At 47.3% G+C, this 12876-nt stretch overlaps 2 protein-coding genes across 3 annotated transcripts in view; both read right to left on the bottom strand.

The window, feature by feature from the left end:
- GCN1 (GCN1 activator of EIF2AK4) overlaps positions 1 to 6961 on the bottom strand; it is a 52543-nt gene extending 45582 nt beyond the window's left edge. For both annotated transcript variants that reach the window (XM_074356228.1, XM_074356229.1), the window contains exons 1-2: positions 6923 to 6961; positions 2649 to 2751 (exon numbers count right to left, since the gene is read on the bottom strand). In XM_074356228.1, coding sequence (XP_074212329.1) covers positions 2649 to 2751; positions 6923 to 6940 — 121 coding nt within the window. In that variant the 5' untranslated portion in view covers positions 6941 to 6961. The remainder of the gene's footprint in view (positions 1 to 2648; positions 2752 to 6922) is intronic.
- A 1153-nt stretch (positions 6962 to 8114) lies between these two features.
- RPLP0 (ribosomal protein lateral stalk subunit P0) lies at positions 8115 to 12384 on the bottom strand. Its single transcript, XM_010969576.3, has 8 exons — positions 12330 to 12384; positions 11965 to 12066; positions 10836 to 11011; positions 10635 to 10722; positions 10364 to 10510; positions 10070 to 10255; positions 9112 to 9252; positions 8115 to 8354 (listed from the first exon to the last, which is right to left on the bottom strand). Exons 2-8 carry the CDS (start codon positions 12016 to 12018, stop codon positions 8187 to 8189), a joined length of 960 nt encoding a protein of 319 aa, XP_010967878.2. The 5' UTR covers positions 12019 to 12066; positions 12330 to 12384; the 3' UTR covers positions 8115 to 8186.
- Between the last annotated feature and the right edge of the window lie 492 nt (positions 12385 to 12876).

Genomic DNA, 12876 nt, shown 5'->3' with positions numbered 1-12876 from the left:
TTCTTGATCTGAGCACCGGTTACATGGCTGTGCACAGGCTGAGAACAATTCAGTGAGCTGCTCACTTAAGGTATGTGCACCTCCCTTTATGTACGATCTAATAAATGGTTTTAAAACATAGGACAAAAATGAGAGTACTAGGAGGGGTCAGAAGAGGGAAGAACACCTACAGGGGCGTGGTGCCGAGGGTTTAAGGACACAGAAGCTCGGCCTAATAGATGAGCTGGCTGTGGGAAAATGGAAAAAGAAGAGCATGCGTGCTGAATGGTGGTAACTACATGAGCAAAAGTGCGGGGGTGCGAGTGCACAATGCCTATTCAGGACCCACAAGGAGGAGAGGTAACACCCAGCACTTAATCAGTGCTCACAAGGCACGAGATGCTACTGCTCTCAGCATTTCACACACATTAACCTGAGTCCTACCAGGTGGGTACTGTGGTTGAGCCCCTTTTTAAGACGAAGAAACCAAAGCAGAAGAAACCAAGCAGGCAGGCTGAGTGAAAGAGAACTGCGGTGGAACGACAGTGATCCACAATGGAGCGGACCTGTGCTGGGTTCGCCCGCCAGGCCGGAGCCCGCAGACGGAGGGAGGAGGGTCTGACGGGAGGGATGCACTCTGAGTGTCAGACAGACCAGCACAGGTGGCGCCAGGAGCAGGAGGCCCACGAAGGGCTCGCACAGGGCCTCACGCTTCAGACACCCGGATGATGGGGGGATCTCAGTAACTGAGACGGCGCCAGGAGACAGTGGCCAAGGTAACAAGAACAGCTAAGAGACACTGGGAGTGCAGCCAGGCGCTGTGCCGAGTGATCCCTCCACATTCTCATTCACTCCTCCCGCTTGCCCTCTCCACGCTCAAAGCAAGGTGACAGGCTAGGACGGTGGAGGACCCTGAACCAGGTCCCGCGGCCCATGTGGCAGAGCCATGGCTAGAACGCAGAGCCCTTCACCTCTGACTGCACCACAGGCCCGTGACTGGAAGGATCAGGCACAGCACACATCGCATCTGTGAGTCTCAGGCTTCGCGTGCTGGGAGCCAGGACTGAGGACAGCAGCAGAGCCGCGGAGGCCTCAGGGCCAGGCTGGGCTGAGCCCAGCTGACCACCCGCATCCAGGGCTCGACAGCTCTGAGAAGCCCTCAGCTCCTCGGCCTGGCAGACAACATCTCACCCCACCTTGGACGGACCCACCTGGCAACGTGCTGCCCTAACAAAGAGGCCAGAATAATTATCACCATGTGAAGGCTCCTCCTCAGACCCAGAAAATTAGAAAATTGAGAACGAACAATCTCGTTAACTTCCTCCAATAATTCAAAGAACTTGAGGAACTTGGATGTTCCTCCAATCACATCAAAGGCTACTAAACATTTTACAAATATAATTCACCCTGAATTGTACAATTTCAAGGTGACTGAAGAGTAAAATCACCCCGAAAAGGCCCTGAGTAGTTCATAAACTTCACCCACACACGTTAATCCCCTTAATCCGTAAATGGGGAAAGGGTAGCACTCAGCAGTTACTGAGCAGGCAGTCCGTCACTATGGTTCAGTCTGCACAGCCAGCATCTCATCACGTGGTACCATTCTACCTAGAACCCTGTTGAGAAGTGACCAGAAAGACTTTGGAAGGTGCCATAAAACTCATACACCAAAGCATTAATGCACAGGAGAATCTCTTAGAGGTGCACAAGCAGGGATTTACTTAATGTACACACAACTTTAACAAGCTTGGGTATGTAACCAGGCAACAGTAGATCAGAAGCAGCAAATGAGAACGTGGGTGAGACACTGGTAGGACGTAGGCTCTTTACTAATAAGAAGTGAGAGCTGACAGACAGGGAGGCCCAATTCTATGCCGCCACGACTCTCAAACTGCAGCCAATGCAGGAATCACCCGGGGGGCTTGTTAAAACCCAGATGCTGGGCTCCACTCCCAGGGTTTCTGAATCTGAATTCCTGGAGTGGAGCTGAGAATTTGTATCTCAAACAAGTTCTGTTTGAGATGCTGCTGCTGTTGGTCTAGGGACCACACTGTGAGAACCAATGCTGTATAGTAAAAACACACCAAAAGGAAACTCAGCAACTAATGAGGATTTGTTGGATGAAGGAAGACTAGTCGTGAAGGTCCCCAAAGGTCTGTCCCTTGGTCATGGTATGGTACCAGGATAACCACATGTGCTCGGCAATTCCCAAAATGTGCTGCCCAAATCCTGAGCAAGTTTTTGGCAAAAAAAGAGGTTCAAGGAAAGCACTGGATTAAAATTTTTCATCCCCCAAATTTATATGATATTGGAATCCTTTACAACCCAGTCACTTGTTATCACCTTGTCCACGGAACACTGACTGGGAAAAATGGTGTCCCAGGTCAGAAAGAAAATGTTTTCGCATCCAGCAAACTATTTAAAAAAGACTGTTGGTATCTTTTAGAACTATTTCCAGTCAAAATAGTTAAAACTGTGAAAAGGCTCAGCACCTAGAAAGATAATCTTTCTGCCAACCCAACTGTTTGAATGCACACTGTAACGTGCAAATATAGAAAGCAAAGACAGAAGTTGCTGTGAGGGGACAAGAAGGCCATGGTTCTAAACAGAGACCCCAATTTAATTTGAAATGAAATTGTCTCTAGGCCACGTGGACAGAAAATAAATACCTTTTCCGGCAACACATTTCCCCAGTTCACTGAGGATTTCTCTCCGTTCCTTCACGCTGGCTGTTGTCACCTTCCCTGCAAAACGCTTTAGTGTCTCAGAAACCTGTGAAGACCAAGCCCACAGAAAGAATTTCACCAGTCAGACTGCAATACAACAGGAGAGAGAAAGAGAGCACATGGTGGGGAAGAGGGGCACAGAATTCAGTGAAGCTCTCTTTAACCCAAGGTTTCTCAACCTCCACACTCCTGACATTTCAGGCTGGACACTTCTTTGCCGTGCGGGCTGTCTTCATACACTGCAGGGTTTTGAGCAGCGTTCCTGGCCTCTGCCCACCGGACACCAGGAGCAGCACCCCATCCTCCTGCTGCAGTTGTGACAATCCCATTTGTTTCCAGACACTGTCAAACGTCTCCTGGGGGACAAACTCACCCCTAGTTGAGATGTACTGCTTTAACTCAATCAGGCAGCTAGTCTATACACCTCACTTAAGTTTGGACAAAAAGAGGCAAGGGAAAAGGCAAAACCCTCAGGACAAAATATCCTTTGAGAACTACGCAAAATCTAGGGAGGGCCGAGTATGTTCCTTTTATATTACCTCATGTAAACCTCCCGTAAGGAGGGGTATCCTGGCAAGTCATAAGCACAGTTGGCTACATGGTAAAAGGTTATGAAATTGAATCCCAGCCCTGCCTCCTACCAGCTGTGGAAACTCAGTCAAATTATGTCACCTCCTTGGTCTTCCAGTTCCCCATCTGCACAATGCAGGTAACAGCACCTACTTCAGGACTGTTTTGGAGACTAAATGAGGCAATTTGTATGTAGAGCATTTACTCCCATCCTGAGCACAAAATCGGCTACTACTACTACCAGTAAGCATTCGAAGTAGGCACTGTATCCCCATATTACAGGTGATGAAGAAACTGTGTCCCAGAGGGGAAGCCACTGCTCAGACTGGAGCTGAGAGCCGCAGCACCTGCATTTCTGAAACTAAATCTGAAACCAATAGGTCTTAAAACTGATGCTAACAAGTCCTTAGCTTTCAACCACCATCTGTGTTACCACAACTGCATCCCGTGCATGGGAACATAAGGGTAAGAGCCAGAAAGAGGGGAAGTCTGCAAATATTCCTGAAAATCTGCTCCTGAACAATATTCTACAGGCTACAAAGTGGGCAGGGCACGGACATAAGACCAAGTGACTAACACCCTGGTGCCACCACCTTTTCCTTTGGTGGGTATTTCACGGACAGGTTTTATTAGTAGAATAAGACACAAGAGTGGTTCAGTGTTTACATTATATGCAAACAGTACTCAACTTCTGTTTAATAAACTATGTTTACTCTCCTGCACCCCTTTTTTTTTTTAACTAACCCTGGAGTTAAATAATTGCCCATTCCCTCTTCACCTCAGTTTGCCTTGTTTTATTCAATCCTGAACTTTCTGCCACGTCTAAATCTCAGTACATTTAGGCATATCGGGCATTCTACTAAATTCTACCTTCCAGAAGAGACCTCTCCTGGAGCTCTCTGATCAGCCCCAATTTGGCAGGTGATCTCCTACAGCTAGAATGAAGTTTATCACCCTGAAAATGTACTCTTTTTTGGGCTTAGGTGAAGCACATTCTCCATCTTGTGAAGTCCTTGCAAGTGTGAAAATGTTTTGGCCTCATACCTGAAGTTTGTCTGGATATAAAATTTCAGGTTGAAATTTTCCTTCAGAATACTGAAGACTTTTCTCCACTGAGTTCTAGCTTCTAGTACTGTTGAGCACCCCAACACCATTCTGCTTTTTTTTTTCTTAATTGAAGTACAGTCAGTTACAACGTGTCAATTTCTGATGTACAGCACAATGTCCTAGTCATGCATATACATATATATACCCCATATATGTTTTCTTATTCTTTTTCATTAAAGGTAATTACAAGATATCTAACATAGTTCCCTGTGCTATACAGAAGAAACTTTTTAAAATCTATTTTTATATATAGTGGCTAACATTTATAAATCTTAAACTCCCAAATTTATCCCTTCCCACCCCCTTTCCCTGGTAACCGTAAGACTGTTTACTATGTCTGCAAGTCTGTTTGCCATTCTGATTCTTGATCCTTTGTATAAAACCTGATTCCCCCCTGGAAACAACTGAGATCTCTTTTTGTCTAAGGTTCTAAAATCTCACGTTTATGTGCTTTATTGTGAGTCTGTTTTCACCCATTGTGTTAAGAACTTTTGATTTGAAAGCATATCCTTCAGTTTGGGGAAAGTTTCTAAAATAATTTTGTGTGATGACACTGGACCTCCTACACTTTTGTGTGATCCTGTTTTCCACTCTCTAGAGAGAAGACTTTCCGTCTTTTGCCAAGGTAGAGAAGACAGCTGGGGATGTGACTGCATTTGAACTGAGCCCTCCCCACTCACCCTCACTTCCAGAAGTTACCTGACACCACCAATCCCCATCTGTCTGAGATGCTACAATGTAAATCAGGTCAGTTTCTCAGCTTTCCTGTTGGCTTAGGATTCATTTTCTTTGGGTTTACCAATTATCCCTTTCTAGTTTCTAAAAGTTTTCTGCTGTTGTCTGCTCCCCGCTCTCCCAATTCTTGTGAGATTATTTTCTTCAAACCCTTTACTAGTTTTAGTGAGGCCTGAGGAGATAGCAAAGATAGATGCATATATATAATCCAACCTCTACCCAGAATTCCCACAGAACTGTCTTTTCATGACAATATTAAATTCCTGGCTATAGTTCCTCTCCAAAAGATGAAAGAGCTTTTCAGGTTCAAGGCACTTCTTTTTTTCTTAATCAGAAAATGAATGTTACCCAATGGGGATGCTGTCAGAACAAAACTGAGGAAGAGCACACTAAGATCTTTCCAAGAAGTCATTTGTTGGTGACATCAGATGCAAACAGCTTTAAATTTCACAAGTGTCTCTAGAGTAGCACTGTCCAGTAGAACCTTCTGTGACAATGAAAATGTTCTTCTGCACTTTACAATGCAGTAGTCACTAGCCACATACGGCTACTCGTGTACTGATATGTGGCTAGTACAGCTGAATAACTGAATTTTTAATTTTATTTAGTTGTAACTAACTCAAATAGCCACTTAGCTATTAATTAAGTGGCTACCATACTAAACAACACAGCTCTAGAGTTTTTTTCTTTTTTATTTGTTTTTATTTTCTTCTTGTCTTTTTTTTAATGTTTCTAAAGAGACTTTTGTTGTTTTGGTGGGGGTTTTCTGCATCTGAGTTTTAATGTTACACATTCAGCATGTATTCTCCCAGTTCCTTTCAAAATACCCAACAGATTAAGCTCTTCTTTCCAGGATTCACTGTAACAAACCTGGAACAAATTACCAGCCCCATCCCTTGCACAGGAAACTCGAGATACACATCTTTGGAATGCTCAGGTTAAGGGGTCATTCTCTGGCCTCAGGGGCTCCATGTTAAAATCAATTAATCTCCTCACTCTGAATACCCAAGTGAGCCAAGCTGTCCTTTAAAGACCCATTTCTTTTTCCTATGATGTCTTTTCACCCGAAAACACTCACAGCTCCAAACAAAGCTACGTGGAGGAAAAGGGTTTTCCTAAGTCCTTCCCTGAACTATGAGGTCACAGGTGATAATACTCGGGGTGACAGAGGACTCTTCCTGGATTGCGACAGTTCTTTTATCTAACGCTGGGCCTAATAACAACCATCAACGTACATGGACTCCTTACAACAACGCTACACAAGTATTAGTTTAGCCCCATTTTATGGATAAAAAGACCGAGACTTGGCGGGGTTAAACTTGCCCAGCGCCTTATATAAATTGACAAATTGGGGCTCAAACTCCGATGTGTATGACTCCAAAGTCTATATGCTCTAAGTCCCTGCACATAGTAGGTGCTCGAGAAATAATTTGTTGAATATAAAGATTAAGTAAGAGTTGGCGTTGGCCCGAGCTCACAGACAGAGAGCTTCGGAGAAATGCAGCAGAGACTGAAAAGGGAACTTCTGCAACTCCACGACCGGGGAGGGTCCGCCGGGGTCCAGCTGCCAGGGCCGAGGCCAGAATCCCTGACTCCTCCAGCCCGCGGTCGGTCTGCGCCGCCCGGGGCCGGGGGCCGGCCCGGACTCGCGCCCGTAAGGGACCGGCCCGAAGCGGTTCCCGGGCCGCTCCCTCCGCAGCCGCCACCCCCGGGTCCCCTAAGCCAACGGCACGAACGGCCCTGCCCGACAGCCGCGCTCCGCGCCCAGTCGCTGGCCGTATTGGCCTCGCAGCCGCTCTCCTCACCTGCGTGTCGGCCGCCATCCTGCCGGCGCTGACTCCGGAACCGCTTCCGGAGCGCTTCCGGGTCAGAGCGCGGGCCCACGCGGCAGGGCGAGGCCTGGAGCCTGCTGTGCCCCGGAGCCTGCTGGGGCCTGGGGCCTGGCGCCCCCGGGCGGGACGGCGGCCGCGGCAGCCCAGGCTCCGAGGCGAGCAGCCGGACCCAGTGCCTGGGTCTGCGCCGGGGACTGGCACGGCCCCCTCCCCAGAGCCCAGCCCTCGACCCCGGGGCCCCAGTGCCCTTCTTAGCCTGGCCTCGTGGGAGATAAGGGTCCCTGAGGGTTTGCAGTGCGGTGAGATCTCCCCGCAGCTCAGAACCACGGGTGCGCAGGTCCAGCCCAGACCCCCCACCCCCCGCGCCTTGTGGTCCCCTCCTGAGCGAAGCTCATTTTAGAGAAGTGGCCTTAGATGTTTCCTAGAGCTTCCTAGATGGCAGGAACTGAACTCGGTAAAAGGGAGGCAGTGTCTTACCCTGTTAGTTTGTACCCCAGCGGTGGACAATGAGGATTTTAAAGCAGGGTAGACTTGGCAGTCAAGGGAGGATTCTGGAACTGAAGGAGCCTGCCCAGGGACAGCTATTTGAGCCAAGGCCGCGGGGTGGGAGGCCAAGGGAGTTGGCTTCATGGTTCAGGTGTTAGAATTTTGTGTGCAGACTTGCCAACTCTCTTAAGGTTTGAAGAATACGGCCTGCAGAGCTCAGTTGTTGACCCCATAACAATGGCTTTCAAACGTTTGAGACCTAGCTACAAGTACATGTACATCATGACCCAGTCCTGGTAAGTGAAATATAAAATCCACACCACCTACCCGTTCAGCATCCATAAGTGTCACCCGTTTTATCTCCTTAAGTGTCACCACCTACTTACGAATTGGATCATTACCCAGCTTGAAAAACCCTTACAGCATTCATCAAGTGTTTATCTCAGCTGACACTAAGCCTACTCAGTATCTTGGAGGGACCCAGGCTAGTGGCCTGATGATCACGGCAACAATTCTAGTTTAATAAAAATACAGTTAAAGCTGGGTCTAGAAAAAGTATAAAAGTAGATAGAGGACACCCAAATGCCAACTCCAAGCAAAGGCCTGATTTTACCATGGCCTTAGCTTCTAGCATATAGTACCATGAACCTCAAAATGCACAAAACGAAGGGCCCAGAGATTTTTGAGAGAAATTAAGCCTTTATTTCCTTGTTTCACAAATAAAGCTGGCCGTTTTGGCCGCTTTTGGTGATTAGTCAAAGAGACCAAATCCCATATCCTCGTCCGACTCCTCTGACTCTTCCTTTGCTTCAACCTTGGCTGGGGCTGCGGCGGCGGCGGCGGCAGGAGCAGCAGTGGTGGCGGCAGCCACGGGGGCAGCAGCCACAAATGCAGATGGATCAGCCAAGAAGGCCTTGACCTGAAGCAAGGGGGAAAGTTCATGGTCAAAATAACTTTCTATAACCCCTATGACCCACAACCCTTCAGCCTTTGTGGAACTCTTAGTTTTAACAGCCAACTTCCATGGAAGTGACCGGGCAGGACAGCTTAGGTGTGGCCTGGTGAGCTTAGGCCCAGCTCTTACCCATTAACTAACCCCCCCTCTTTAGGTCTCCTGTAATTTCTTAAGTCCAAGACACACCCCCTCTGCCCACTACACCCAACCTCTTAAGTATACAGTTGCCCTCTGCATCCGTGGGTTCCACATTTGCAGATTCAACCAACTGGGGATGGAAATTCGGAAAAAAAGAGAAAAATTCCACAAAGTTCCAAAAAGCAAAGCTTGAATTTGCTGCACAAGTGCAGCTATTTACATAGCATCTGCATTGTTTTTTTCCCCTAATGCAAATGTCTTGCTGATTATAAAATTAAAGGGCAAACATATTTTAGACAATAAAACATGTTCAATAATACTATCACTCCTCCTCCACATAGCACTTACATTGTTTTTACAACTATTTACATAGTATTTACATTAAGTATTGTTTAGACTTACTTGAGCCCTGACTTTGGTATGGGGGGGGTTGTGTGACCCTGGAAGCAATCCCTCGTGGGTAGCAAGGGACAACTATATTCCTAAAAATATCTGCTACGTTAAAAAGCACTAACTCAGCAGGCTGCTATTTATCCTCCTGCCAACTATCAGGTCTGCTATAGTTCTGGTGGATTCTTTTTACCTTTTCAGCAAGTGGGAAGGTGTAATCAGTCTCCACAGACAAAGCCAGGACCCGCTTGTACCCATTGATGATAGAATGGGGCACGGACGCCACAGTTGGGTAACCAATCTGCAGACACACGCTGGCAACATTGCGAACACCCTGTGGAAGGAGGGGGGGAATATCACATTTTAGGTGACAAATATCACATTGTCTTAGAGACAATGAAGTCCAAGCAAAGCTCAGCAGCATGCAAGACTTCCTAGGTTAGCATCTTAGTCACACAGGACACTTCAATTCACACCAAATGCTTCTGGCAGGAAAAGAGACAGTAATTTGTAAGTCCTTTTTATCCTTACTCTTAACATGTGCATTCCCTATACCATAATGGTTGGCATTCACTTCAAAAGCCACCGTTTTGTGAAAATAAACGTAACTACTGCATTCCAAGAGAGAAAAACATTAAATTAATTCCAGATATAAATTTCATCCACTAGTAAGATTTCCAAAAAGTAACTGGAGTTAAGAGTATATACAATTGCAATCCTTCATTTGTCTAAGAAAAATGGATTTATATCTTCTATTACCTTTTTGTTAATTAGAAGGTTTTCTAGTTCCTGGGAAAGAGTCCATCCTCCCAAGATAGGATATTTGGCAACATTTATGTATTAACTATCCTCATTTTCCTTTCTCCTTCGACTCATTGACACATTCAAAACCTCACGTTTTATTGTAGGCCCTGGAATAATAGCCCTTACTATGTGCCCAGCTCTGTCCTAAGGCTTTTCACCCATTAATTCATTAAATCTTTCAACAGTCTTATATTGTTTCTGCCATTTTACCGATAAGAAAACTGAAATAGATTAAACTGTCCTTAGTTACTACACTGCTAGTCAGATGCATGGGCAAAATTCAGTCTGAAGCTAGACATGCTCTCAACTATCCACGTAAGGAGGGCCTGGAATAGGCAGCCATGTACCTCCAGGAAACGAGAATGCAGAGTCTCCTCTGTGATGTCAAGCACTTCGGGGTTGTAGATGCTGCCATTGTCAAACACCTGCTGGATGATCAGCCCAAAGGAAAATGGGGAGATGTTCAGCATGTTCAGCAATGTGGCTTCGCTGGCTCCCACTTTGTCTCCAGTCTTAATCAGTTGCACATCACTCTGAAAAACAAGGCAGTTGTCAGTTAATACCAGGACATCCAGCAGGTCCACGGCAGCGAAGCCTCCACCCCTCACCTGGCCGCCTCTGGTTAAGACAGGTCTACTCACCAGGATTTCAATGGTGCCCCTGGAGATTTTGGTGGTGATGCCCAAAGCCTGGAAGAAGGAGGTCTTCTCGGGCCCGAGACCAGTGTTCTGGGCGGGCACGGTGACCTCACACGGGGCTATGGCACCGGCACGGGCGGCAGCTGGCACCTGAACAAAATAAAGAAACCATGAGAAGTCTTTTCTCCAGAGACAACCTGAGAAGGGTAAGCTTTGCTTTTAAGGAGCCAAAATTAATTATAAGATCTCTCGGTCAACCTGATTCTCCCCTTACCTTATTGGCCAGCAGCATGTCCCTGATCTCAGTGAGGTCCTCCTTGGTGAACACAAAGCCCACGTTCCCCCGGATGTGTGGCAACAGTCTGCAGAGAGAAGTGTACGGGGAGATGGTCACCTTTCAGCACCACTCCTCTCCAGGAAAAGGGACAGGGACACTGAGAAGAGCGGACAAAGATGTCCAGGAGGATGAACTGACTTCTCCAGAGCTGGGTTGTTTTCCAGGTGCCCTCGGATGGCCTTGCGCATCATTGTGTTCTTGCCCATCAGCACCACAGCCTTCCCGCGGAGGGACATGCGGATCTGCTGCATCTGCTTGGAGCCCACGTTGTCTGCTCCCACAATGAAGCATTTTGGGTAATCATCCAGGAGTTGCTTCACAAACAAGCCAGAAACAATGTTTCACAGGAGGAAAGAAGAAAAAGATCGAGACACCAAATTCCACAATTTCCACCTCACTCCCTTTCCTCTGTGCTTTTTGAAATGACTCAGAGATTAGAACAATCCCTGAGGTGTCACAGCGCCAGATTTGTCAAAGAATTGCTTTCTGAGTATGAATGGTGAAAATTAAGTTTCTCCATTTAATCCCAAAAATTCAGATGTAACTTTCATTTTAACTTTTCCCAATTATGAGGCACGTTTTTGATTCCCTAAAATGACCACGTTAACAGGAAAAACAAAACTACCTCAAGTAAAGCTAGATTTACAGCAGGTCAAAATACAACATTAAAATAAGAGAAAACGATGCTTGTAGAATCTAGGTTTCAGGTATATTAAGTCTGTGTATCTGAAAACCAAGATAAATGAGGAAGAATATAGTGGACTAAGCTCCACCACACAGCTTAAGACTGAAGAGCAGCATGACTTAATGGTCTGCTATTCCGGGCAGAGAAGACCCACTTCAGGGCCATCCAAAATAAAACATTCACTGAAAGTTTAGTTTCTTGACTGATAAAACCTAAATATGCAAACAACTCGTGTCTTTATAATGAATCACTCCTTGCCTCAGACCTTCCCAAAGACGGAGGCAGAGGACTAAAAGCACGATGAGGGTTATTTGGAAGCCGATAGACTTGGCTGTGAATGCTGTCATCTTAGCTGTGAATGCTGTCATCTTAGGAACCACTGAACCTACCTGAGCCTGATTATTTGCAACAAAGGGAGGGGGAAGGGCGCAGATCTCGGGAAGTTGTGTAGATTAAATGAGATTTGCCTAAAACAGCCTAATTTGGTAGCGATCAAGCACTCAGCACATGGCAAGCTTGTCCCTATTAGTGCCCAGGGCCGAGGCGGTGGTGGAAGGTGGCCGGGACCCACCGCGCACTTACGATGATCTTTAGGAAGTAGTTGGACTTCCAGGTCGCCCTGTCTTCCCTGGGCATCACGGCGGTGCGTCAGGGATTGCCACGCAGGGTTTAAAGACGATGTCACTGAGGAGAGAGAGGGAGCTCAAGACACCCTGACACCCGTCCCCACGGCACGGCGGGCTCCAAACCCAAGGCCCACGGGAGCAGGCCACGTATCGGCGCCCGCCGGCTGGGCCCCAGACTGCAGCTGCCGCCGGCACCGCCACCGGGTCCCCAGGCGGAGCAGGCCAGGACCCTGAGGTCCCAGAGAGCCCCCTAAAGAACCCCCGGAGATCCCCATCCTTCCCGCCGCCAGTCCCTGGTGAGACCAAACCGGACAAACGAACCTCACACGAGGACGCCTGGCGAGAGAAGGCCCGCCGGGCAACGAGCATCTTTTATATGCGAACGAAGCGACCAATCAGAAGCCGCGGAAAGCGCCCTCGCCTACTGGCTGACGCCAACGTCTGTCTGAAGAAGCCGAACTGATACTGACAGCCATTGGATGGTATCGCTGCCACTCCAACCAACAGGAAACTGCCTTTAAACAAGCTAGTTAAGGAAGGCGCTGCTGTGTGTTGGAGGCGGCTTTTTTAGAGCTGCCTCCCTCTGCTGGGCCGGAGCTGCCCTCGTGTAGGAGCTAGAGTTGGCAAGCTGAGGCCAGGTTTCCATCTGTCACCTGGCCAAGTCGCAAACTAAAGAGAGTTACTTGGAGCTAAGAAGTAATTACACATGTTTTAGAAACAGAATGGTCTTCTGGTCTCCTATACAGTTTTGTTCTTTCCCCTATGGAAACAAAGGCATCCTTTAAAACCTAAGTCGGATCATTTCCTCATCTGCTCAGAATTCTTGAAAGGCTCCCCATTTCCCTCCAAATAAAAAGCCTAAAACTTA

This window comes from Camelus bactrianus, chromosome 32 (genome assembly GCF_048773025.1).
Source record: "Camelus bactrianus isolate YW-2024 breed Bactrian camel chromosome 32, ASM4877302v1, whole genome shotgun sequence".
Lineage (NCBI taxonomy): Eukaryota > Metazoa > Chordata > Mammalia > Artiodactyla > Camelidae > Camelus > Camelus bactrianus.
This window is presented reverse-complemented; position numbering and strand designations above follow the sequence as displayed.